Below are 24,765 nucleotides of genomic sequence, written 5' to 3' on the forward strand. Positions count from 1 at the left end.
GGGAGACCTCCACACTCTGACGACCCTGTTCACATGCACAACCTGCAGGATGCTGTTGTTCAGTGGCCAAGTTGCCTATTCCAATTAGGTTAACCATAACACAGTGACCTTATGGTGAAAATTAGTTTGAAATGTATTAAAAAAAAAAAAAGACAAAACCAAAAGGAAACCCTTCATCACATCCTATTTCAAAAGTGAGCATTATTTCAAGACTGAGTTTCAAAATTCAGTTGAATATATTTAGAACTCTGTCATGCTTTAACCTGAGCTGTCAGCTAAGTGCCATGTAGCCGCTCGCTCACACACACACCCACCCCCGCAGTGGGATGGGGAAGAGAATCAGGAAAAGGTAAAGTCCGTGGGTTTATATTAGAAAAATTTAATAATTGAAAGAAAGCACAATATAATAATAACAACAATAATAGTGACAATAATAGCAGTAAGGAAAACTTTATAGTAAATGCAAGACCCAGCACTGTGATAGCTAATAGGAAGAAAATTAACTCTATCCCAGCTGAAACCAGGACAAAGTCTGTTTAACATAGTAAAATATTTTCTGTAATTAGTCACAATAAATCAAGAGCAGTAAAGGGGGAGCAGCTCTGCATTAGCAAGTTCTTTGTGTAGAGAATGGGTCCCTACACGGTGCCATGAGAACTGGTGGGTTTACATCTGCTCTGCAGTGGTAGAAGTTACTGTTGCAGTCACAGGGCACTGAAGAGGCTATTGAGTGGTACGATTATTAACTATATTTTAAAAAGTCTCATCTTTAATTGCAAAAAAAAAAAAGTTTCAATTTGAATTTATGGCCAGGAACTGAGCTCTTATAATATTTTTTTTCTCCTTAGCCTCCATCTTATTGTGTTTTATTTTTTCCAATCTGGATAACAGCATTTGCCAATATTATACATGTGCATTTTTTATGTATATTTCTCTCAGCTCTTCTAACAAAAAAGTATAATTAAATATTCAGATTGGCACTGCTCTTTTTCATATATCTTTTAAGTCTAGGGAGTTTGCCTTCGTTGAATTAATGGTATGTCATTTTTAGTTGTATATGTAACATGAAAACAAAATGGACTGTAAATATGTATTGATAATGTTTAATGCTATAGTTTTCTTAAGGTTTCAATTATAAATAAAGGTCAGTTATATATTCTATATGTTATACTTTATCTTTTTTCTCTCATCACTAGAAAACACAGAATACTGAGGTGTCCCCAGTTTCCTGAGAAGTGCTGATTGCCTGGTCTGGTGGATTTTTTTAATTCGATCAGCACATCAGATGAAGAGAGGAAAATGGACTGAGGCTCTGAGCACGACCAGCTAGAAAAGTCCACAGTCTTTCAGATTTTCTTTGATTATTATATCTGTGACTGCATCAAAAACAAATCTGACATTCTGGGTGTCCGTGGCACAAGTCAAGTGACAATATATCTCTTTATCTTGTTTCCTTATGTTCAAGTCTAGGAATTGTTTCTTGATGTAGTTTGCAGCTTCTTCAAATGTGTTTTGTCCTAGTGGAAAAACCAGCAAAAATAAGAGAAGACACAATTTCAACTGGTACTTCCTAAGAGCTGCAAAGAGACAAGAACTTTTTTTTTCTGCCTCTTTTTTTTTATTATTTTCTACTGGAATTAACTTCATTAGGTGTGAAAATTTTGTATCTAAACTGTCCCCCTAGATCTAAATTCCAATGCCTAACCAGAAGTCCTGAAGCGAAATGCTCCTGAGTAAGCCAGTGCGAAACAGTGAAAGACCTTCAAGAGAGAGAAGAAAGTGAGAGAAACAGAAGGAAAACTAAAGGCACACAAATTCAAAGGGATTCAGACAGAAAAGAAACAAAATTGGTGGGAAATATAACAATTAAGAGATAACTGAAGAAGGAAAAAGGGAAGAAAATCAGATGCTTTTATATTCAGTCTTAATTTCTTCATGCAGCTTTCCTGCCTTTTGGTAGCACTCCTTTAGAGCAACAGCAGGTGTGGACACCGGTGCCACGGCCTCGCTGTAAGTCTGGAGCAGGGAGCGGTTGCTGAGAGCCCTTGCTGGCTCCCATCCTGTCTGAGCCTCGGGCAAGGGTGAAGTGGTGTAGCTCCACTGAGTCTAGCACATCATGTCTGATTATCCCACTGAGCAATTTTGGGTTGCTGTGTTTATTTCCTGAGAAATGGAGTGATGATGCTGTTTTTCAGGTAGTACACAGAACCCATCTTCTAATAACATGCTTCATTCTGGACACTCCCTATCCCAAATACATTACGTTAGTATTAAAATATGAACAGATTTTGGGTTTTCTCTGGCACTTCCTGACATAGCCTTATATATTCTCTTGTATCAGCTGGGAACATCTGGTGTTATTCTTATTTCCAGTAGACACTACTGTGACATATAAAAAGAGACAGACTTCCTTAATAGAACGAGTTCTCAAAATAGGGACAAAAACTTGGATTCGGTTATGGTGTGTGTGAGTGATAAGTTACTGCACTGAAATATTGGTTGGGTTCATCACACCACACTTCTGAAACTTCTGGGTCATTCAGCTTCCTCTACTACCAATGGAGAGAAATAAGCATCTCCAGAGAGAAAGATGAACCCACCCACAAGGGTAAGGAGTAGGTGAGATGAGTTGAATTCTGGCAATGTCTGTCTCACACCATTCTTTTGTCAGAAAGGCTAGATGCTTAGATAAGATGCTGAATATTGAAAGGGTTATATATCGGTGACCTGAGTCAAAGTCTCCATCTTTAATGCATGGCCTGCGCTAATCATCTGAATGTATTTTCTTCTGAACACTCCAAACTTACCATTATACTCGGGAAAGCAGATATTCAGGTGAACTTTTGTTATTTTCTCTTGAAAGAGGTCTTTTTTGTTTAGAAACAGCACAATTGAAGTGGCTTCAAAGCACTTGTGGTTGCAGATGCTGCTGAACAAATGAAGGCTTTCGTGCATTCTGTTCTGTTGAGATGCAAAAGGTAAATACGAGAGACTGACAAATCTCATCTCCATATGTCATTTTTACTGTAATGTTCTTTACTGGAAAGAACCAATATAGTGTAATAGCCTTTAAATGGTTATCAGGGAACAGGAATAGTTCTGATATGCCATCAGAAAGTACATTAAAACTTAGAAGCAAAAAGTGTTGTTTGTCTCTTCTGACTCACCACTTCTTTATCTTCCACCAGAACCATGTCATAGGCACTGAGTGCAGCACAGAATATGATGCAAGTAACTCCCTCAAAGCAGTGAATCCACTTTTTTCTCTCTGATCGCTGTCCACCCACATCAAACATCCTTTGCAGAAAAAATAACATATGTACAATGTAAAGCACTAACTAGTAAGGATGTAGTCATGCTGTAACACACAGAGTCAACTGGAGATGAATGACAAATATTCAGCTTTTCCAAATATTGATCTGTTTCTATCCCAACAGGTCAAGGAGTCCATGGTTTTGTAGTGGGCATAAAACAAAATGTAAAGGCTTAAAAACCTGCACGTAAGAAAAACATTCAGTACTTTCAGGTGGGGCTCTGCATCTCTGTATAAGGGCTCAGTGCAGTACTAAGACTTGCAGGCAAGGATTTGTTCAGGAGAGAGTTCTGAAACATTGGTAGAAGACCCTCAAATTCAGTGTCATTTGCTACTTCATGGTTTTGCTTGCTGTGAGCTGACACATTGGTCAATAAGGCTTATGACTGGAAGTGAGTCATGGGTTGACCCACTGGTTACGTGTAACTAGATTTTGCTGTCTGCTCACTGCCCTGGTGTGATCACTGAGCTTGCTATACAACCTGCACTATGCCTCTGGGGGAGGTCTCTGCCCTATCAACCTCATTAGTTGCTCTTTAAGCAGCAATTCCTGGAGAGTAGGAATCCATTCTTTTGTAGAGGGGAACTGTAGGGGTGCCCTTGTCTGCCTTAATTTCCTTCAGACTTTGCCAGGAAGTAGTACTTTTAGGTAGTCATATGAACTTTAGATGGGATCCAAAGCCAATTGAGCACACCTAGATGGGATCTAGTTAGGGTCCAACTAGGATGGAGCTGTCATCAAAGCTACCATTGTTCTGCTTAGCCCTATAAATTCAAAATTCACACTTACATTTTAAATTCTTCAGTGATAAGGGATAGAACATTATTTTCACTATTTTTCCAAAATAAAAGATGTCAAACTTGAAGATTTTTCAACTACGTTATACAGGAGGAAGACCATAAAAAAATCAAATTTATCCTAATCTTAGGTTTTCTCTTTCCTTGTGTGCATAATGACTTTTCCCTGTGCTGCCTGTTGTTGAACTTAAAACTGTAAAACCTAATCTCCTGTTGCATTAGCCCTTTCTTCAAGAAGATGCATTAGATCTCTGGATGTATCTCCTGCAGTATCTGAAAACTAAACACAACTCAATTCTTTTAGCAATGAATATATTGGCATTCGGTATGAAACAATTATGTCAATAGTAAACAGAGCAAGAAGAATTTGTTATTAAAACACTGTTTTTTGCAGTATATTGATCCTCTGTTTTCTTCACCATCAGCAGTGCAGCTGATGGTAACAAAGGTTATTATTTATCATTTTTCATCCTGCTTAGAAGAAATCAAATTCTTCCCGATGCTCATAATGAACTGTTTCTGCAGCTGAGGAGCAATGAGATATTTTTTTCTAGTACATTTAATCATTTTTTTCATCACTGGGTGTCTACAAAAGTGAATTATTTTGGAAATCAGGAAGCTGTTGTGGAGCAAGATTTTGATAACAGTAATGGCATTCTTCCAAGCATATCTTCACTGAGTTCAGAACACCAACTAAAGAGTGAGTGCAGTATGAATAAAATGTCTTGACTTTTGGCTGTGATTAGTGCCCGAAAGTCAACTGCCTTCCTTGATTTGTGGTGCAGCACAAAAAAAAAGAAAGCTTGAAAATTTAGTCTGCAGTAAAGTTTTGCAAGCATTCATAATCATATGAATCTGTATTCCCTTTCCTGCAAGCTTTTAGCATATGGCCCTGTGAATATTCATGAGACGTCTGTTAATAAATGACAAGATCAAGGCCAGAGGCAATGCTTATGGGTAGTTCTTGTTGTACTAATCTTAGGTTGCTTAGCTCTTCTCATGCCAGCCCAGAACTTTACATGTGCATATGTAAAACTGAAGTACCTCCCTGAGTGGTAGAAAATGAGATTATCTTATTATTTTACCAAGATAGTCAAAGTTAGTGTAGAAATATCTATATTTTCCCAGAACTGCTCTTGCAAAACTTAGCTGCAGATACGGAATTAGCTGTATATTCATTTAATGGTACACAATATTAGACCTGAAGGCTAAAATAAAACCTGTCTGATTTCAGTCACACTCTTCCTGGCACACCAACAGAAACAACAGTAGGAGAGGACCTATGAAGATCAGAACTTCTTTTAAAAATATTTAAATGTATTCTGAACTCTAAGTCAACATTAGTGAAACAAATTGAAGACCACATGAAAGCTTAATTACACTAAACCAGTAAAGTAACTACTAAGAAAAGAGCAAATAAAAATCAATGTTTTCTGTGCAACTGTAATTCAGTTACAGTACTAAAATTTAGACTTTTACTGTACAGATACAAAATGTTTTCTGCCTCACTCAGTTCAGAAGAGGGACAAGTGTTTGGTGAATGAGGCACCTGTTCATAGGGATTTTTTTATGCATGTGTGGCTTGTGACCCGAAGTCCAATCAGTACATCAGCCAAAACTCACTCTGAATGTGGAAGTGTTCCTCTCTTTATAGATGTTTCTATGGTACTTATCAAACTTAGTGCAGAGTCATCAGGATCCTCCAGCTGTTTTGCACTGCTCTGATAATACAAAGTAGCAGTAACTGGCTGGTTAAAATGGATTTATAACTGCTCTGCATCCCTACAGCAGCTCAAATCCCTCAGACTATTTTGTGGTAATTTTACCTCCTATTATTCAACTGTCTGCAACTAGCAATGAATTTACTCACTTAACACTATTGTAATGCATAGCAGAAAGGGTAAAAATGCTGGGATTGTATCTGTGGTAGCATTAGGAACCTTCCTATTGTTTACAGACACTTGGGTAACTAAATTCTCAGTTGTGCTGCATTTCAGTTAGACCTAGACACTAATGCTGGTATTCAGGACTGATAACATCCATGTCAAAGAGTGTTTGCACTCTGGTGATTTCTTTCTCCACCCTGAATTTCTTTCTTACATAAACTATGATTGTAACTGAAGGCTCTCAAATTTCCAGTTTACAAAGCCATCTGGAAATACGTTAATCAAAGAAAAAGAATATGATATCTATGAGATTGTACTACAGAATTTGTGGGTAAGTGTTGAATTTTCACAAGTGACCAGAGTATTAATAGGTGATAATAATTTATATGTAGGGCATCTACTTCAGAATCTCATCTTGTATATGTAAACTCTGTTGTGTCAAATATCTTTGTGGTAGCATGGAGGGCTTGGGGAGTCTTTAATTGGCACATGAGGAGAAAAAAAGAAACTGAATGAAAAATGTAAAAGTTATAATGCTCATGCTTTATAAATCTGTCTGTCTCTACAGGCAGTTTCTTGTCTAGACTGCATTCCTCAGTATGCACCCCAGCCTTTAAATTAAGAATTAAACGGATTTTAGTCTATAGAGAAAAGCATTATAGAACACTGAAACTATCATAATTCATTCAAATCCATTTTCATGTGGAATTGGATGTTTTTAATGGGTTCACCAAGCATAACAAACTCTTGAGTAAATGTATAAAATATTTTAGTCAAATTTCTCAGAGGTATTATTTTCAAACATTTTTTCTGAGCATTTTGCTTTTCATCTTAAATGAGTATGAAGGCATGAATGATAATGCTGAAATTTCCTATGGGACAGAAATTTATTTATTTTTTTCCAAGTGTAGGGCATTGCAGTGCTAAGAGCAGTTATTACCATTCTCAAAAGAAGAGTGAAAGGTTGAGAGTTCATGCAAATTGATAGTCATCAAATGTTTTTGCATGCTGTTAAGGACATTTAGGCAGACAAATTTCATAAATGTCACAATTATTCAAATGGGAGGATATAACTAATGCTTTTTAGACACTTACATATGTAAAAATGTCCTCTGAGAACCTGATATTCTGAGACCTCTGTGTAATGGTTCATTATATGCTCAAAGTTGGAGTACTGATAGCAAAATATCTTGCTTTTTTCACGGTGTCAAAATGTTAAATAAGATGGATATCACAATGGGATTACCCGTATTATAATAGGTCAATACCTTTGAAAGAAAATACTTAAGAAAGATAAAACCCAAGAAAACTGTCAAATATGGCTTTCATACCTGAAGTTCAAATCCTTGAAAGAAAACTGAGTCTCTATAATCCCAGTTGTCTGCACTCGGGAGTGCAGAACATCTTGCTCACTGGGCACATAGTCTGACATTGCCAACCTGTCCAAATCATTGAGGTAACTAAGAAGAGCAAAAAAGAAATGGTGGTTGGTGAAATCAAAAGGTGAAAAGTACATTACACAATCACTTCATATTGAGCCACTTTTAAATACGCATTGTAAATTACACATTTAAATTCAATGCTACTGGTTTTATACAACTTAGCTCCACAGTCCAGAGCCTTTCTTTTTTTTTTTCTTGCATATAGAAGTGTAATTTAGTTGTACATAATAAATATCTTCCTGAGAATTTCCGTTCAGGAAAATCCTTATTTTCCTCAGGGGTGCCAAAAAGCCACCTTGTCAGGTAAGGGGTTTTGGCCATTTTGTCTCAGCAGGTGGGGTTTTCCACCACAGGGGAAGAACCACAAGCATCTTTCAAAAGCAGATGCATTAGGAATCACTACAGCATCTCAGACTGCTGGCAAAAGTATCTTCCTTCCTAAATGAAAGAGGGCATAATATTTTGGAAGAATTCACTTTTAAGGGCTATTTTCCCTGCAGACCTCTCAGTTTACAAGCAGAAGGTACACAGTAATTTAAAAAAAATATTTTGTAATCAAAACCAAAAGCTTCAGTGTAGCTGAGGATCCCCTGCGTTAGTATTCTGATAACACCCTGGAAAGGTGTGGATTACTTGCTTTTATTTCCAACATACACAGATAAAATCTGCATGAAATGAGAATCCAAACCAGATCTTGAAGCCTGCTCTTGTCCTACCACCAACCCTTCTCCTGTGTCTTCCAGGAGCACAAAGCTTTCTCTGAATGGCTGGACAGAGCCTGTGAATTCTATTGGTTGGTCTAGGAATCTCTGGAGAGGTTATGAATTGACAAAAGAAAAAGAAGAGGTGATGACTGGGTAACTTCCTACCTTTTAACTGCTAATATTCAAAGAAAAAACAAAGCCAAAAGCAAGAAACCACATAAAGCAGTTGAAACATTTTCAAGCTTTTTGGTGTCCCAGTTGGCACCATTCCATTTGCAGCCTCGTGTCTCTGACAAAGTAAACACTGTCTCTCTAAAGTTTGTTAGGATTCAGGCCACCTTTTTTCCCTCTCTATGCTGTCTGCCCAGCATCGAGTTCTGCTGTTCAGTTTAACCAGAAGCTTCCAAAACAAACCTCACAGCTCCTCATCCTTGTCTGCAATATTTAATAAATTTGTAAAATAATAATAAAAAATAATAATAGAATAAAATTAAATAAAATAAAGAAATTTAAAAGCTAGAATCTTTCATTTGGATGTTTCTAAGTAATGCTTCCAAATGGGATTTTCTCATTTTAAGTTGAATAGACGGTATCCACTCAGCAAGGAGTGCTGATCTGAGTAATTCAATGTTTGTCCATTATTTGAGGCCAGGAAACAATGTATTTTGGTTGTTTTTTTTTTAAAAAAAGGCAATATATCTCTGTTTCTCTGAGTAGGGCCTGAGGCAAACTCATCTCAGCTCACCCTTGTGGAAGGAAGCAACAAAAGGCATTTTGCTATTTACAAAGTGTGTCAGCACTAAACCAAACACTTTTATATAAAATTGCTTATAAAGTTCTCATAGTTCTTAGTTCACAAATGCCTAAATCCAATTCAAGACAGACAATTGTAACTGTATACAAAATTAGACCAAGTTAATTATCTAGCTAATGGAGCAAGAGAGGCAACTTCAGACTCCCCCTAAAGCTGTAGGCAGCCTCAAGGGGAGACTGCAGACCAGCTCTTCACTGGCAAAGGAGGGAACACAAATTATTAGGTCAATCTAAATGCTGATCTTTTCTTGGTTTGAATTAGGAGACATGAGCTCTACCCTGAGAGGCAAAGGACTGAGTAAGCAAGATGCACCATGTACTACTAGTAGCTATAGAACGACATTTAAGGTCACAATTTATAATCTTAATTTTGCCCTTTCCTTACTCATCACTCCATATTAAAACAGAATTAATTCCAGGTGAGTCTAAGGAAGACATTCCGGCTAAATTTAGTATAGAGGGGGTTTTTCTATTATTCAGAAGATGTCATTTTTTTTCCCAATTAAAATACACAAAGGAAAGGCAGTGATCAAACTTCATTAGCACGAATTAATAATGAAAAGTCTTAGAGAAGATAACCTCAGAAAGTCAGAGTTTGCACAACATAAATCAATATTTTTTGTAGGAGCTGATTCACGGGAGCTGAGGAACAGGGTTTTGGTTTTAAAAGAAACTGAACTGCAGAATTAGATGGTTTATTGACCGTAGCTGGCTTTGAACTGATCATTAGAAGCACAGCAGCAAGGGCAAATATTAAGTTGATTTTAACGGTTCAGAGCCAAAGGCTAGATTTTAGAAGCATCAGGTGCCATAAGATGAAGACAGAGGATTAGCAGGATTTTCAGAAGTGTTCAAGCAGATGAAAAACATATCACTGTAGTGGTTTTTAATGTAACTCTAGCAATAAATAATGATTACAGACACAGTCTATATTAACTTACTTAAATACCGAAACCTACTGCAAGGTAAAAAATGCCAGAGAACATAACACTGAGAGGGAATTAGTTTAGATTCTCCTGTCTTCTTTTTAGAAAACAAAACCTAATCTGCCAGGCATAGTGTACACAGTAGAATGTTAGCTGGTAAACAGGTAATATTTTTTTTTTAATGTAAAGAGGTGTTTTTCCTTTTAATTTTGATGGTTTGTTATAGGGTTTTAGTGCTGGGAACTGCAGTGGGGTCTGTCAGAAAGGGTATGTTAAGAAACAAAAAATTGCCGTATATATTGCTATAGGAATACAAGGCTGCCATAAATACTGTCAAATAAAGCACAAATAAATACAGGCAGTATTTTTTCTTTGTTTAAGAATCTTGCATTCTTAATTCTTGTTTGAAAGATATAAAGAGATAAAGAATTTTTAATATTTTCATGGTATATCCCCTGTACTATGTACAAGTACTGAGCTGTGACTGCCTTCAGGTTGCCTGGCTCCCAGCCCAGCCTCCAGCCATGCCTTTCCCTGCTGAGTAGCAGGGACACCCAACACCTCGGAAGGCTTCACTCTGCAGGTGCCCTCAGCCTGCAGGAGGAGCTGCAGGAGCAGGGAAGCCTCCAAATGCAGATGGAAGATGGACCTCAGCTGGAACAACCCTCTGTCCCAGGTCCAGAGTAAGACTTGCACATGTGGGAAAACTCTGACCCAGCTAACACCTCCCTTCATGGTCTTGTATGAGCTGAGTGAGAAAACAGCAGAGCAGGACTGTAGCCTGAAAGAACAGCTATAGAAGCAGCCAAACCAGGGAGTCATGAAAAGTCTAAACCCACTGAGTAAATCTAAGGTAAGTAATGTGCCCCAGCTCAACAGTGACCCTTTGTGGGGTCAGAGCTGAGCATCATCCCTAGTCCTCTGCTTATGTGTCTGCCACCTCCCAGGACAGAAAGGAGACTGAGGCAGTCAGGTTAGAGAGTGGCTGCAGCACCACTGACTCAGCTGGATGCTGACATGGTAATGGCCCAGGGAACACCTATCCATGCAGCTGGAATAGTTTAGAGGAAAGATTTTATAGTTTTCTCCAGGCTTACATTTAGCAGCTTGAAATGTGTAGAAAGTACAACTCTAGGTAGAACCTAACCCGTTTCAATTCACCCTTTCCCCCATTTTGTCAATTGTAGAATTACCCAGAGAGAGAACAGACCCTTCTTTTCTTTCTTTTTATGGTTTAAACAAACACAGAAACAAGTTGTTCCTTAATTTCACTTGTTTCCTTTAGTTAAACATTTCTAATATGTCATGAACATTAGCAAAAAACCCTCATTCTTTTTCTGAACAATAATCTCCATTTGCTGCACATGAGGGGTAGTTCTTGTCTCAAGCCTTCCTAGCTGTCCATGCAGCAGTAGCCAGCTGCTCAGCAGCTGCTGTCACCTACTAGGCTGCCGAGTCACTGAGCTGGTACTCTGCTGCCCTGGCGAAGCAGGCCTGGGTCCCGCCGTCGCGCCACAGCTGTTTGATGAGCTCAACCAATTCAGAAGACATGTTGCCATCCTCCAGAGTTGTTGCCATGGCACACAGCTTCCTTTCATCTTCCTAAAGAGAAATTTCAGTAAATATTGTGCAAGTGCGCTGTGCCCCTCCACCTCCCTGAAGACGTGCTTGGTTTATAATGAGTCGCAGGGGCAAAAATTTCTCATTTTCACTTTTTTTTCCAGGTAGCTGTTCTTGTCTCTGTGTGTGTAAACATCCTTTTATAAGCTCACTTTCCCTAGTGCCAAGGTTAGACTTAAATCATGATACACAGAGTTTCCATCTTTTCAATTTTTTTTGTTTTGTTCATACAAGGTCTCGGTTTCATCCTGGCACAAGTATTCACAAAAAGTCCAATTTGGAAGGAAAGCTTTTATTGTAAGAGGGAGTACTAGGGTATCAAAAATTAAATTAGAAAGGATATTTAAAGTTAACTATATCTAAGCAGAAATCTATAGATAAATGTATTTTTGAATGTATTTGAAAGAAAAAATTTTTAGCTTTAGGCCACAGTGAGAAATGTGGCAAAGTGAATACAACTAGTGAATGGATTTCCTATATGTTCTTTATGTGGGGAAGAAGAAACCTGCACCAGAACAAATCCTAAATATTTTAAATATATTATTCTATAATTTCTTCCTTTTGTAGTCAAATCAAAAATATTTCCAGTAGTCTATTACATTAAAAATATTTCTTTTCAGTAGTTAACAGCTTAGGGATGCACTGTGAATAAAAAGCATGATTAAAATAGAGTCATTTGATACACTGCCACAGCAGGGAATAATTATAAAATATAATTCCTTCCTAGTTGTATAAGTAGACAACTGAAGTGACTCTCAGTCAATAGTTGCAACAGTATAAATGGATTCTGACAGACACTGTTTTGGCAGGGAGTATGTTTTATTCAAAAATAGAAAACATCTTCACAATAATTTATTTTAGGAATGTGCTATATCTTTATCTCTCAATAGAAAGTGAAGTTTATGGAAACTTCATAGAAGTCAGAAACAAATATGAAACACTGCATGTTTTCTGAAATTTTGGAGAAATTGAGTTATCATGGGAAAAAAAAAGGGGGAAATTACCACTAGAAAATTGCCCTTATTGGAACAAGGAGGGTGGACAGCTCTATAACTGCTCTTCTACATTAAACCCCACCATCTCCTTTTACACCCTCATCTTCTCATGCAGTGCTGGGATCAGCAGAACTGGGTCATGCTTTCTCTTGTGTGCCCTGCATTTGTCTCCAGGGTTCAGCTTCAAGATATGAGTTTGAATGTTCTCTCCTTCAAGATATGACATATCATGTAATGATTACAGTTATCCACGTACTAGGTTGGATTTGTTGGTTGAATGGCCTCCATCAAGAAGCCTTGAGCTCAGAGCCTCCAGGTGCGGGGTAAATGTTCATTGATTATTATGTGAAAGGTGGCAAATATGGATTTTGGTGCTTACATACTGAAGGAAGATTAAGCAGCAGATTGAGCTTATCATAAACCTGATTTATGCAACGTTTTGTTTCTCACTGTCACTTACACAGGCTTCAGATGATTTTCATATTAAAAATAGATTGGAATGAGCCTTTAGAAAGAAAAAATTACCTTCCTCCCCAGAACAGATGTTTTTAAATTAAGTTCCGAGGCTCTTTAAGGACCAGTAAGAGATATTTGCAGGCAGACCTGGAACATGGGTAAACCCATTGCTTTCGAGACCAAGATAATCGCAGTCCTTGGACTAGACAACTTTAGGCAGTTAAATCCGGTTCGGAACAGAAAAAAAGCAAAGTAAACTGAAATCAAAGCTTATCTCAAAACAACTCAAGCTTATCAATGACTTATGATTTTATGTGAAATGGAAGCTAAGTTTTTTGGGGTTCTTGGGAGAAAGGGCAAGGGTTAGTGGCGATTCAAATAAATGTGACCCAAATTTCTATTTTCTTTAAAACTCACATCCAGATTGTTCTTACACAGTTTGGGGGGAAAAGAAGACAGGCACTGCAAATATTTTATACAATTGTATTCAACCATGTTCCTGGAGGCCTATTCTGCAATGACAGTAAGAGTGCACTGACTGTGCTATAAATGATAAACTTACAAAAGCTGTGTTTTCTGCATTTGGTTATATATAATGCTAAGAAATGAACTGGGCTATTTAACAAAAATTTTCAATTCCCAGTTCTCCAGGCTGTGAAATCCCTTGAAAAGAATGTCTATGAAACTGGCATAGAGTGAGCATGTATAAATATCTCAGAAAATTTGGCAGGGCTGAGAAAAGAGACTGAAACTAGGGCACAGGAAGAACATATTTTAATTACAGGTGGCAAAGAGAGTCTGGACCATGGGCTAAGATATCATGGGCTAAGCCAGGACCTGTGGCTAGATGCTGCAAGGTCCAGCTGTCTTAGGCCGTGTAGATTGGTTGACAAGTCCTTACGCAGTACAGCACGTTAACATTGTCCTATTTTCTGTGTGCTGCTTTTGGGCTTTGTTATGCTTATTTGAATGATTTGCATTCATGGAAAACATTTAATTTCTATTTTTGTCAAATGCCTGTGTGAGCTTTAGTAACCTCTCAAGTTTTTGTTTATCATTTTTTAGGTCAAAGTACCACATGTCACTATAATGAAATGTAGACTTTTGGAACAAGAAAAGCTCTTTCAGATAAGCAGATGTTATTCCCTCCAAGATAAACCTCTAGGGATTAGGTAGAATTTGCCAAAACTGGAATCAACCGCTGTTCTGACAGGCCTTTGAGAAATTCTCGGCAAGGTCTGAATTACAGGCAATAGACTAAATCATTGCACAGAGAAGAAAAGTGATTGACAAAAGATAGCAGGTTTCCTTGTTGTGGCTTTGCCTCTATGTGCCTGTGCAGAGGATTGACAGTTGTGCCAGGAAAGTCGAACTCCACTTCCCCATGGTGCCAGCGGGCCAGCACTGCATTCATACAACAGGGAGGTCTCTGCTCCAGGAGCAATGCCAAACTGAAATGCTCCCAACAAGTCTACATGACCCTTCCTTACATGGCTGAACCCCAAGGTTTGTTCATAAAAGGGAAATATTTTTTTATGTTTCCCAATAGCAATAAATGACTAAGCAGTTAAGAAAAGGTTCTGTTGGGTTTTGTTTGTTTTTTTTTTCATACTGTCTTTGTAAGTCGAACATTTCTTTTTAACAATCAAAATGGCAATTTATGCAAAGGTTAGACCTTTGGGCATCAGTCTTGAGAAAACAAAAATACATCTTTTCACATGTAACTCAAGCAATAATTGGTTTCCACTGTCATAAAGAAAATACTGGACCCTCTTTGTTCTACTAGTCTCTGCTATTATACTACCAAAAAAAGTGTTTCAATGTCTATTTCATGATAAAGATTATCATACTCACAGTTCTAGCAGGATTTTCATAACTGATTCCTAACTTAGTCATTGCTTTCACAATAGACAGGATAGACTGCACGGTGTTACTGTAAACGATAGGTCTGAACTCCATGCGTTCCTGGTAGGTGAAACCATCTTTATGGATGATCCTGGTTTAAAAAAAAAAAGAAAAAAAAGCTTTACAGGATGCATTCAAAAGAAAAAAAAGAAAGGAATGAAAAATTGGATCAGATGCTTTTGTGGTCAGCAGAAAAAAGAACTTAATCCATTTGGTCCTTGGAAAAACATTAATCAATGGTTGATCTGCCTATTCTGCTAGAACAGGGAAAGAGCAATTTCTTCATCTATGTGAGGTTAAATCTGTGAACCCAATCTAACTGAACAGGCACTGTTTTTTCACCTTGTGCATCAATATAAGATAATGTACGATTCTGGAACAGGACCCAGGTCCATCCCTGCAGGTATAGGGCAAGGTGTATTGCTGTACTTAGATGCCAAATCTTTTATTATTGGAAACTGCAATGTTAGTCATGGGCTGTCACATTGCTTATTTAGTCAGTCTCATTTTTATCCAGAATCTTACCTAGGTAGAAAAATTATTGCAAAAAATATTTCAACACCGTGAAGCTCTTATCAAGAAAACAAGAAAAAAAATCTTTAATATTTCTTTGTACATCAGTTACAATTTCTAGTTATAGAAAGGTCTTACTCTTATTATCTACAGGCTTTGGAGACATGCATATTACTTCAGAGGGTAAAGAACCTTAGCAATCCATTTCAGTAATCTGATTCTGACAGAGAGATTATCATTTCATAATTCTCCTTGACTGGAGAATAGCATGTGGTTAAAGTTCTCTGAATTAGTGTACAGATTATATCATGACTCAGAGACATCTTTTTCCATGAGTTGTGAAAAAGGACAAAATCTTCACCCATTTGGATGGAGTGTACTCTCAATGAACAGACACCAAACTGCTTCGGCTGCTGCTGGAACCGAGGCTCTGTTATTCCTGACCTCAGATGTTTAGAGATGAAGGCCAAGTTGTCAAATAAAGATTTTCTGGTCTTTGGGGTTTGCTTTTTTTCACCCTGGTCTTGCCAGCGACACAGTCTGGACAGAGCTACACAAGCAGAAAGGGGTGATGTGAAAGGATCTGACAGGTTAGCCCAGAATGAGTACAGGTGTGTGTCTTGGGGAGATTTGCCCTTCCAGGGGAGAAGTCATCCCTGTCAGAAAATAATTCACTCACATACATGCAAAACCCAGGTCACAACTGATGTGTCTTAATACGTCTCTGATTTATGGATGTCAGAAAACTCAAAAGTTGTCTTCTTGTGCCTGTAAGAATAGTATCTATAGGAATAAAGGGCTCTCTAAAACGTTTTCCCAATCACTTCTAGACCAGGTAAGTCTATAAACTCTCTTTTGAAGCTTTAGTTTTTTGAATGCTGTTTTCAGCCTGAATTCAAATGAATTCTGAAAGATTCAAAGGAATCTTATTGAACTTGGGAGAAAGAAAAAGGGGAGCTCCCGGAGCAGAAATCTCCCCTTTTTATGGATGCAGTCTTCTGGGGTTTTTTTTGTTCACAAATAAAGGCTCCTTTTTAGATAGGTGGCTTTGATTCAGTCTCAACAGGCATGATGACCAGATATTTTGTTTCCTGCACTTCATTTGCTGAATTATTTGTAGTAACTTTGTACTGCTAACTTAGAGCATACCACAGAGATATCCAACTTTGTTTTAAAAAGTTAGATCACACATTGGAAATTATGTAGTTAGAAGCACAGAGCTCAAGAGATTGTTTTTCCTTTCTAGTGTCTCTCATAACCATCCCCATCATTTTAGGGCCTTGCAGTATATCTATATTTTGAGCATCAGTAGATATTGTGCAAAGCCCAGTGGACGGATATAACTTTGATTGAAATCTTCAGACTGAAAAAACTGAGGTTTATTAATGAGAATATTATATTAATAGGAGTAAAATTTCCATTATTTTGGTGAAAATGTTATTTTCAGCAAAATTATTTTTTTTTGTTTCAGCCTTCTTTGGAAAATATTAAGCTTCACTGAAAAAAAACCCACACCAAAACTGAAATTGTTGTTTGGTTTTTTTTAACTGAAAAAAATTCCTTAAAAAGAAGTCATTGGTTGTGACAGAAAGATGACATTTTATATGAAAAATGATAATTTTTTGAACAGTTTTCCTGTAAAATAATTCATATTTGTGATCAAGTTGACAGCACAGGGCTTTAAATATAACTTTCATCTTTGCACTGTTCTGCCCCCTCCTCCATGCTGTTAAGGCTTATCAGCCTTCTTAAAGTGCTCAGTTCAGAGGAGCATTTAATCTGCTCCTATTTGGGGAAACTTTGAGCACAATACACTTCAATAGTTTGCTGAATAGGGAGGTTCTCCTGAATGGAACTCAAACCAAGAATAAGTTTATCCACCATTTAACTGAGAAAAAGGGTTAGCAAAGTATTTGATGGATGGTTCTGAATCTGTCTTATTACAAAATGAGCTACTTATATAATAGAAAATTGTTCTTATGACACAATATTTTTTATTTAACTCTTTAAAATGCATTGGTGAAGATATTAAATAGGTAGGGGAACTTAAATTCAGATTAGTATTACTGCTTTCGTAAAACAGTTTCCTTGATTTTTACACAGGAAGAGATTGGTGCTTACAAAGTGACTTGTTATTTATTGTGCAGTTGAATGATAACTTGATTTGAATGATATTTCTTTGCATTTTATTCAAATAAGCATAAACATTGTAATAAGTCATTAGCTAGATAGCTTATACTACAAATACCAAATTCAACAACTTATATGCGTATCAAGATACTTACTTCATTTGCTTTACAATAGTGCTCTTCCCTGACTCTCCAGCACCTGCAGAAAGGGAATGTTGAGAAGATGTGATTGATAGATGAATAAGAAGCAAGTACTAAAAATAACTCTCTGGAACACAGAATTTTCTATCTATGAAGAAATGTACGGATGTTTTAGATTCCCATTGTACTAACTATAAACCCTCTCTAATGTCCAATTGGATTTAAAAAGAACAAAATCTTGGTACAAATTATGATTCTGGAAAAGAAAGGGACACTTAAAAACAAAGGAAAGTTCAGTCAGTTAGGAGAAAAATATAGACTTTTTAATTAGCAAGGAAGTGAAATATGGGTCATATTTTGATTTCACCTCTGGCTGATGGGCAGGAAGACATGAACTAGCTACAGCTTCTGATAGTGTCCTATTCATTGCATGATTTGTAGCTGCTGATTTAATGTGTATTATGACCTTTTATAAGCCAAACCAGTGAGCCCCATGCCCTTTAGCCAGCCTCTCTGAGAAACTGGAAAAGCAGAATGTGGAAACTTGCATGTGGTCAAGCTCATGATGCAAAGGCAGCACATGAGCACAAGACTTGACCCTGGTGTTCTGTCAGTTCCTCTGCCCCGTGTGTTCTGCCATGAAGTAGTGTGGCTGGGAGTGGGAAACCTCCAGAGCAGCACAGCAGTTCCAGCTTGGGAATGATTCTGCAGGAAAACCTCACAGCTGTCAGGGAGGTACAGGCATCTGCTTGCACAGCCAGTTGCAGAACTAGGGCATAGGTTTGACCAGATTATGTACAATTAATTTGCCTTCTTATCTCATGGAAAGTGAGTAAGCACAATGTAAACTGTCTCCATTGGAAATCAACATGAGTGACTATCATCTTCGGTCAATGAGAGTGATGAGGGTTGGCAAGAGCTGCCCAACAAAAGATGGATTTTGAAAGCACCTAAAGAGAGGATTCAACTTTGAATGTGAATCCATGGGACAGGATTCATCACTGCTTTTCTCTTTGTAGATTATTACTTGACTCACGGGATGGTGTCAAATACTTCTGACAAAAGAGAAAATCTGGGGCATAGGTTTTTTAACCAAGGGCTTCTCAGTGAACAGAACAAACCGATTACAGACTTTCCAAACACATTTTGTAAAGCTAATAACATTCAAATGGCAGGGATTAATTTACTCAAATGAATCACAACAGATAGCAAACCACATGCAAAGCATTTTCTGAAACCCATGGTGGGAAGGGTAGAAATGTGGGAGAAAAACAAGCCCATGCAAAATGGGCTGATGCTGCCATCTGCCACAGTTTGGAAAAAATGCAAATTCGCTGTAGATCATTTATTATTCTTTCCGTGCTCTTCTGAAGAACTAGGTAAAACCCTGTCAGCAAGGTGGTATTTGCTACACTTTTTGTAGGGAAGAGAGGAGGCTGTGCTGAGAATTCATATATTCACCTCACAGAAAGATGCCAGGAATCATAACATAGAAATGAACCTGTCTTCCAGATCTGAAAGAAAATGTTAAAATAGAGTGGGAGGCATAATTTATATATTTTGGATGCATTTTTCTGCCTCTGCTCATCTTTATTTTATGATCCAATAATGCCTTTATCTAAACAACAGATGACTTTCAGACTTTGGCTTCACTCTGGAGTATCATGTTAGCTGTAGCAACACTGGGTCCAACAGGAATTGGGTCAGGAACAAGTTACTTTGCATCTGCTTCCTTTATTCCTTCCCCTTCCCGTGCAGCCTCCTCCTCTGGCCAGTCCCCAGAGTGGGAGAACAGGGACAGACCTGCATTTCAACCCACTGTAGTAGCCTTGTTCTTGCAGAAACAATGGGAATAGTGCATTACAAAAGACTTTATGTGACTATGCAGGGAGCTGAAGGCATCTTCTTTAAGCCTAGATTTTCTAAATAAAAGATGAGAACTCAGACCAAAATTAGTCTTGTCCTGGAACTCAGAAAGTTTAAATGTCATAGCCCATATTTTACATTTCACATATTTAAACTCTAGCTTTTTCAAATTTCCCTCTCATTTCTGTCACTATTTCCTTGACATGAATCAATGCCCAGAGAATACAAGCACAAAAGTCTCAGTCAATGCCTGAAACTCTGAGACCACTCCTGGGAGCTGAAATGTGTCCCCACTGCCAGTAAGGTTGACCCTTCCTCCCGGAGATCACATTCACTGTGTCACAGGCCATGCCATATCCACCTTCAGTGAGGTGCTGTACATGCAGAACTCTGGCTAGCTGTAACCTGCATCTCTTCTTGCTTTGGGTATTCCAGAGCTTCATCCCACCAAGTCTCAAGCCCATCATGGTTCTGGTCACCCTGGGGCTGAACGGGAGACTCAAGAAGAAGTGCCATGTAGCATGGCTGCAAAGGAGCTGTCCCCCAGCAGCTTGACACAAATTTCCCTGTTGCTCTGGGATTGCTCAACCCTTTCTCTGCAGGTCACCAAGGCATTAAGCCAGAGCAGAAATAGAGAAAAAACTGGAAGTGCCTTGAAAATGAGTGAGAATCTCTCAAATTCAAAACAGAAAAGAACCCAGGCCCTCAGCTGTAACTTGACATTACTGTTTTTCTAAGCAGAATTTGTTAGAATGGCTGTGGAGAGTAGAAGCTCCTTTCTGGACTGGCATCTGCTGAGACATTGAAGAAAGTTGTTTGTATATATTAAGGTGCTTTTGTGTCTCTGATCAAGAGCTATTATGTCTTTACAATTATTAACTATCTGGAAGGAAAGGTTTAGTTTAAGAAAGTTTCCATATTTAAAGGTAAGGAAATAAAAAAAACCTTATTGAATCCTCTGTTTGAAACCTGTCAGAAAAAACATTGACAATGACATAAACTAGCAAAAAGCAGGAAAAGAAAATATTCAAATTAAAATCAGAAAATGTTTCACGCATCTTCCTAAGCCTTGTCTTTGCCATTCAGAGCTCTGGACATTGTGACCCAGACTGGAAATCCTGTCTTCCTGGTCCTCTTACGAGACTCAACGAACTTACTCCACAAGAGAAAGAACTAGGGGAAAAATCTAAGCTCTAACCATCTTGAGAGAATGAAGTCCTTAAATGCTGATCCACCCCCTAAATAAGAAAATCAGTGCATTCCCATCAATAGGATTATCAGACTGTCCTTGTGCTGTTTCCAGTTCAGGTGTTAATAACAGGAACTTAAGTTTCAGTACCACAGTAACTGATTCATTTAACTGATTTTGAATACCCAAACTATAAATTTCTACACTACTACTTACTAGAGACCTTTTATAGTCAGTGGAGAAAAATATTTGCTACCAAAACAAACAGCTTCAATTTTTGTTCCCCTGAAGCAACTATTTAAACTAGGTTAGCCTTAAAGAGAGTAAAGTGAGCTGAGGAAGACCAGGTCTATTTAGGGTGAGTTTTGTCCTGACACTGAAAACTGTAGATAGTGAGGACATGGAGTAATACTTAGAAAATAAATAACTTGAAAGTTTTAATGGTTATTTAAACTGAATCTAAGTTCTTATTCCTGTGAAACATCACTGTGAGTATCAGCTATTTTGGCCATATTTGAAATGTACACTGTACTTTGCACACCAATAAATTGCAAACTAGAATCCCGCAAAGTATATAAACTGCATGTGATAGGGCAGGCCAGATAGGGCCCTGATACAAAAGAAATAAAACTTTCACCTTGGAGTTTGTTCCAGACTCATAAAACAACCTGATTTTTTGGAAGTATAGATATAGATAACAGGTTTGTTGGGGGATGGGACAGCTTTGACAGCATGGGAACACTTCACATAAAGATTTTAACCCTCTTGGCTCCTGGGCAACTTGTGAGGAATGTCAGAATTGACATAATTCCCCTCCTCCCCCAGTTTATTTGGGCATGTCATATAAACTACAGATCACCTCAGCCAGATAATGTGTTTGCCCAGGTCATAGAACTTAACATAAAGAAATGTAGTGTCTTTGTTTTCTGAATATAATTTCTTTTTTACTAAGGGACCCATTGGAGGACACAGAGGCACCACACTAGATATTAATAATCACCTCAGGAATTGGTCAGTATACATTGGGGTTTTTACATTTTATATGTAATTACGCACAAAATGATCACACTGAAAAACTTATGATATACATATCGATTTTTTTCTGAGTGTTTTCTACAAATCTGCCCATTGCAAAAAGAAACAATGGTGACATCTGCTCTGCAGTACAGAGGCAGCATAAGGTCTGACTGAACAGAAACCTAGGATTAAGGTAGGACTAGGCTGTCTTGAATAGACCTGCCCTTGACTTATGAAGTCCAAAATTTGTATAATGTTTGAGATCACCTCAAAGGTATGGAAAGATAACAGGTACAAATCTGAACACAGTAGATTTAATCCTCTCCTATCTGGCCATTTCACACAGTCCCTCTGGAAGGGGATACATAGTGCCCCTTATACACATTGTTTCAGCATCTGTAGTTCCAGGTGTTCAAGAGACACTTTGGCAGTGCAATAGGTTCCAAACAGACTCACAGTTAATTCACCTCTTGCTTTTTTAAGAACAAGAAAATTTAATCTGTTAAGCCCATGATATTTTTTTCTCTCTTCAACATGTTTTTTACCAAGACCTTATGATCTGTTGTAACAGGAAGAAAAAGCCTTCCAAAATGTTACCCACTGACAAATTTGAATTCTTATCATGTATGACACAAGTAAAGGAAGATATTGTAGAAATCTATAAAGAAAATATTTCAGATCCTAATCATCATCTTGTCTTATGAAAAGAGTGCTTATGTAGTTAAGGAAACTGAAATATGTTCAGATTTGAAATGAATTAAATAGAAGTTTTTTTCACATAGCTTGCAATGAATCTCAAAGTATTTTACTAAAGGTGTCTCGAGATTGATATTAATAGTGTCAGAAAAAGACTGATTATATACTTTAGGAAACATTTAAATCTACAGTCCTTAATACTAAATACATACGTAAGTTCAGCAGGGGCGGGGGGGTCGGTAATTTAGTTTGTGTCCTGGTGTAAAACAACCTTCACTAATATGGTGAAGGCATAAAAGCTTGAAGATCAAACTGCTTAACTTATAAATTCCTCTTTATCTGGAAAATTCCTCTTTATCCTATATATTCCTCTTAAAGGATTTCTTACATCTTCCTCATGGATAAGGTTGGATAAGGTCAGAGACAGGATGCTCAAGTAGATGGACCCTGGTTCTAACTTGATGTCCTAATTCCTTTTTTAACAATACATAAAAATTATTTGAATTTTCATAAAATGTAAATGAAAATAATGTTCTGGGGCTTTTTTTGACCAACTTAAGCTTGCCTCAGTAGGGACAATATTTTATATAAATGTGGCACAGAAAATCTTTGCATTCTCTGCTGGACTGAAAAGCTTTGTAAGCTGCAATCTGAATCCTGATGGTACATTAAGTGTCTCAAACTGCTACTTTAACATTATTATTTGAAAAATCTGTATGATTTTTTCTTATTTGTTTTTGAATAATAATAGATTCTCAACAAGTATAAATAGACTTTCTGCATAAGATACAAAACAACAGAGTTAAGTCGATTTACTTTATCTAAGGGATCTAGTTACATCTGAATAAATGTCAGTTTAAAAGCATTTGTAAGCACTGAGGTTACAATGAAGGAAAAATGAGAAACATTTCAATGATCAAAGGCTGTTTTTCTATTCATTGGGAGAAACCAATGTAAATTCTTATAATAGGCATCATACTGTTAGAAGAAAAATATTAAGACAGTGGAAGTGTTATTACATTCTTGGATATTCATGCATAGTACTAAGGTAAAGAAGATACAAGAATAAAGATATATAAAGAAAAATATTTTTTTCTTTTGCCAGTAGAGCCTCTGGCTGCTAATAAATTGATCATAATGTGAATTAGAAGTAGTAGCTTATGAGAATATTCATCTGTATTCATCTCAATACTTTTCATTCCACTCTCCACAATATCATTTTTATACATCAAAAAAGCCATTCTAAATCACTTTCTACTTCTGTAAAAAATGAAGTGCCACACTTTGGAAAATAAACAATATCAACCTTGTGACACCTATGGATTGTAACCAGTTATCTTATTTAATCCTCCTGCAAATGAATGCGTATGGATCCACGGAAAAACAAAAAAAAAATCTGTGCTATGTTATTTGTAAGCAAGTATCATAACATTCACTCTAACAGTAGGTTTTCACTTAAAATTTTTCAAAGTCAAACATTTAAAATTGAATACATACAGTATCATGGCCATTTCCAGCCTATTCCTTGTGACTTCATGAGTGGCCACAACCAGAAAACATTTCATACACATATTATAGAATTGTCTTCTTCAATTAAAATAGTGAGGAGTGGGAAATTCACTGTACTGAAATATAATTCCAGAGCTAAACAACCCCTCAATGGAAAAGAATCATGAGCAATTTTTATTCTATTTACCCAACAGTAGTAGTTTGACCGTCCTGGCTTCCCTCTCTGCATCAGCTTGGAGTTTCTTTTCCAGTTCTCTGGATCTCCTAGCTGACTCCTTGCTCTCTGAACTGGCTCCACTGCCCATCTTGAGGTGCTAAAAATCCTGTTTGTCCAGATGATATAATTCTTATCAGAGAGGTTGCTTTAATTCAGAAGGACAACAGCCTGAGCTTAAAGAGAATTTAAAAATCCCATTCAACCTCTGTGGTCAGCTTTCAAACCAAATGGTCCTTTTTCACCTATCATGTGACTTGGAGATGCCATAGTCAAGGATTTACATAGGGACACAAAAATGTAGTGCTATGATGTCATAGAATTAAAGTTATCCATTCAAGATCAAACCTCGGTCTCTTTTTGTTCAGAGAGGCTCCAGTTTCACAGGCTTCGAGGAAATGTGCAGAATGTCTTGAAACAATAAAATTGGGAATAACTATGATCACGGTAAAATTTTTAGCTTCTGAATCAGTGTGTATGCCCTGAAGCAAAAAAAAAAAAAAAAAGCTTTAGATATCTTTGAAGCATTTACATATTTTTTTTCATCCTTCTCAGTGGTCATAGCTCTAAATATATGTATTCTTTATTTACAAATTACAGAATTTGAATTTACATGGTCAAGACATTTTTATT

The 24,765-nt window shown here is 37.3% G+C and overlaps 1 protein-coding gene across 1 annotated transcript; it reads right to left on the reverse strand.

Moving 5' to 3' along the window:
- Window positions 1-1,326: 1,326 nt before the first annotated feature.
- GNAT3 (G protein subunit alpha transducin 3) lies at window positions 1,327-24,223 on the reverse strand. The gene is made up of 8 exons (XM_027679461.1): window positions 24,106-24,223; window positions 17,657-17,699; window positions 14,808-14,949; window positions 11,327-11,484; window positions 7,329-7,457; window positions 3,168-3,297; window positions 2,808-2,961; window positions 1,327-1,517 (listed from the first exon to the last, which is right to left on the reverse strand). The coding sequence occupies exons 1-8, from the start codon at window positions 24,221-24,223 to the stop codon at window positions 1,327-1,329; spliced, it is 1,065 nt and encodes a 354-aa protein (XP_027535262.1).
- Between the last annotated feature and the right edge of the window lie 542 nt (window positions 24,224-24,765).

This window comes from Neopelma chrysocephalum, unplaced genomic scaffold (genome assembly GCF_003984885.1).
Source record: "Neopelma chrysocephalum unplaced genomic scaffold, ASM398488v2 Primary Assembly neopelma1_45, whole genome shotgun sequence".
NCBI classification, from domain to species: Eukaryota; Metazoa; Chordata; class Aves; order Passeriformes; family Pipridae; genus Neopelma; species Neopelma chrysocephalum.

Coding starts and splice junctions, on each gene's coding strand:
- GNAT3 (XM_027679461.1), bottom strand. CDS start 24,223: ATGGGCAGTGGAGCCAGTTCAGAGAGCAAGGAGTCAGCTAGGAGATCC. Junction 17,700..24,105: donor GGTCAAACTACTACTGTTGG/GTAAATAGAATA, acceptor CCCTTTCTGCAG/GTGCTGGAGAGTCAGGGAAG. Junction 7,458..11,326: donor CTCAGTGACTCGGCAGCCTA/GTAGGTGACAGC, acceptor TGCTCTTCTTAG/TTACCTCAATGATTTGGACA.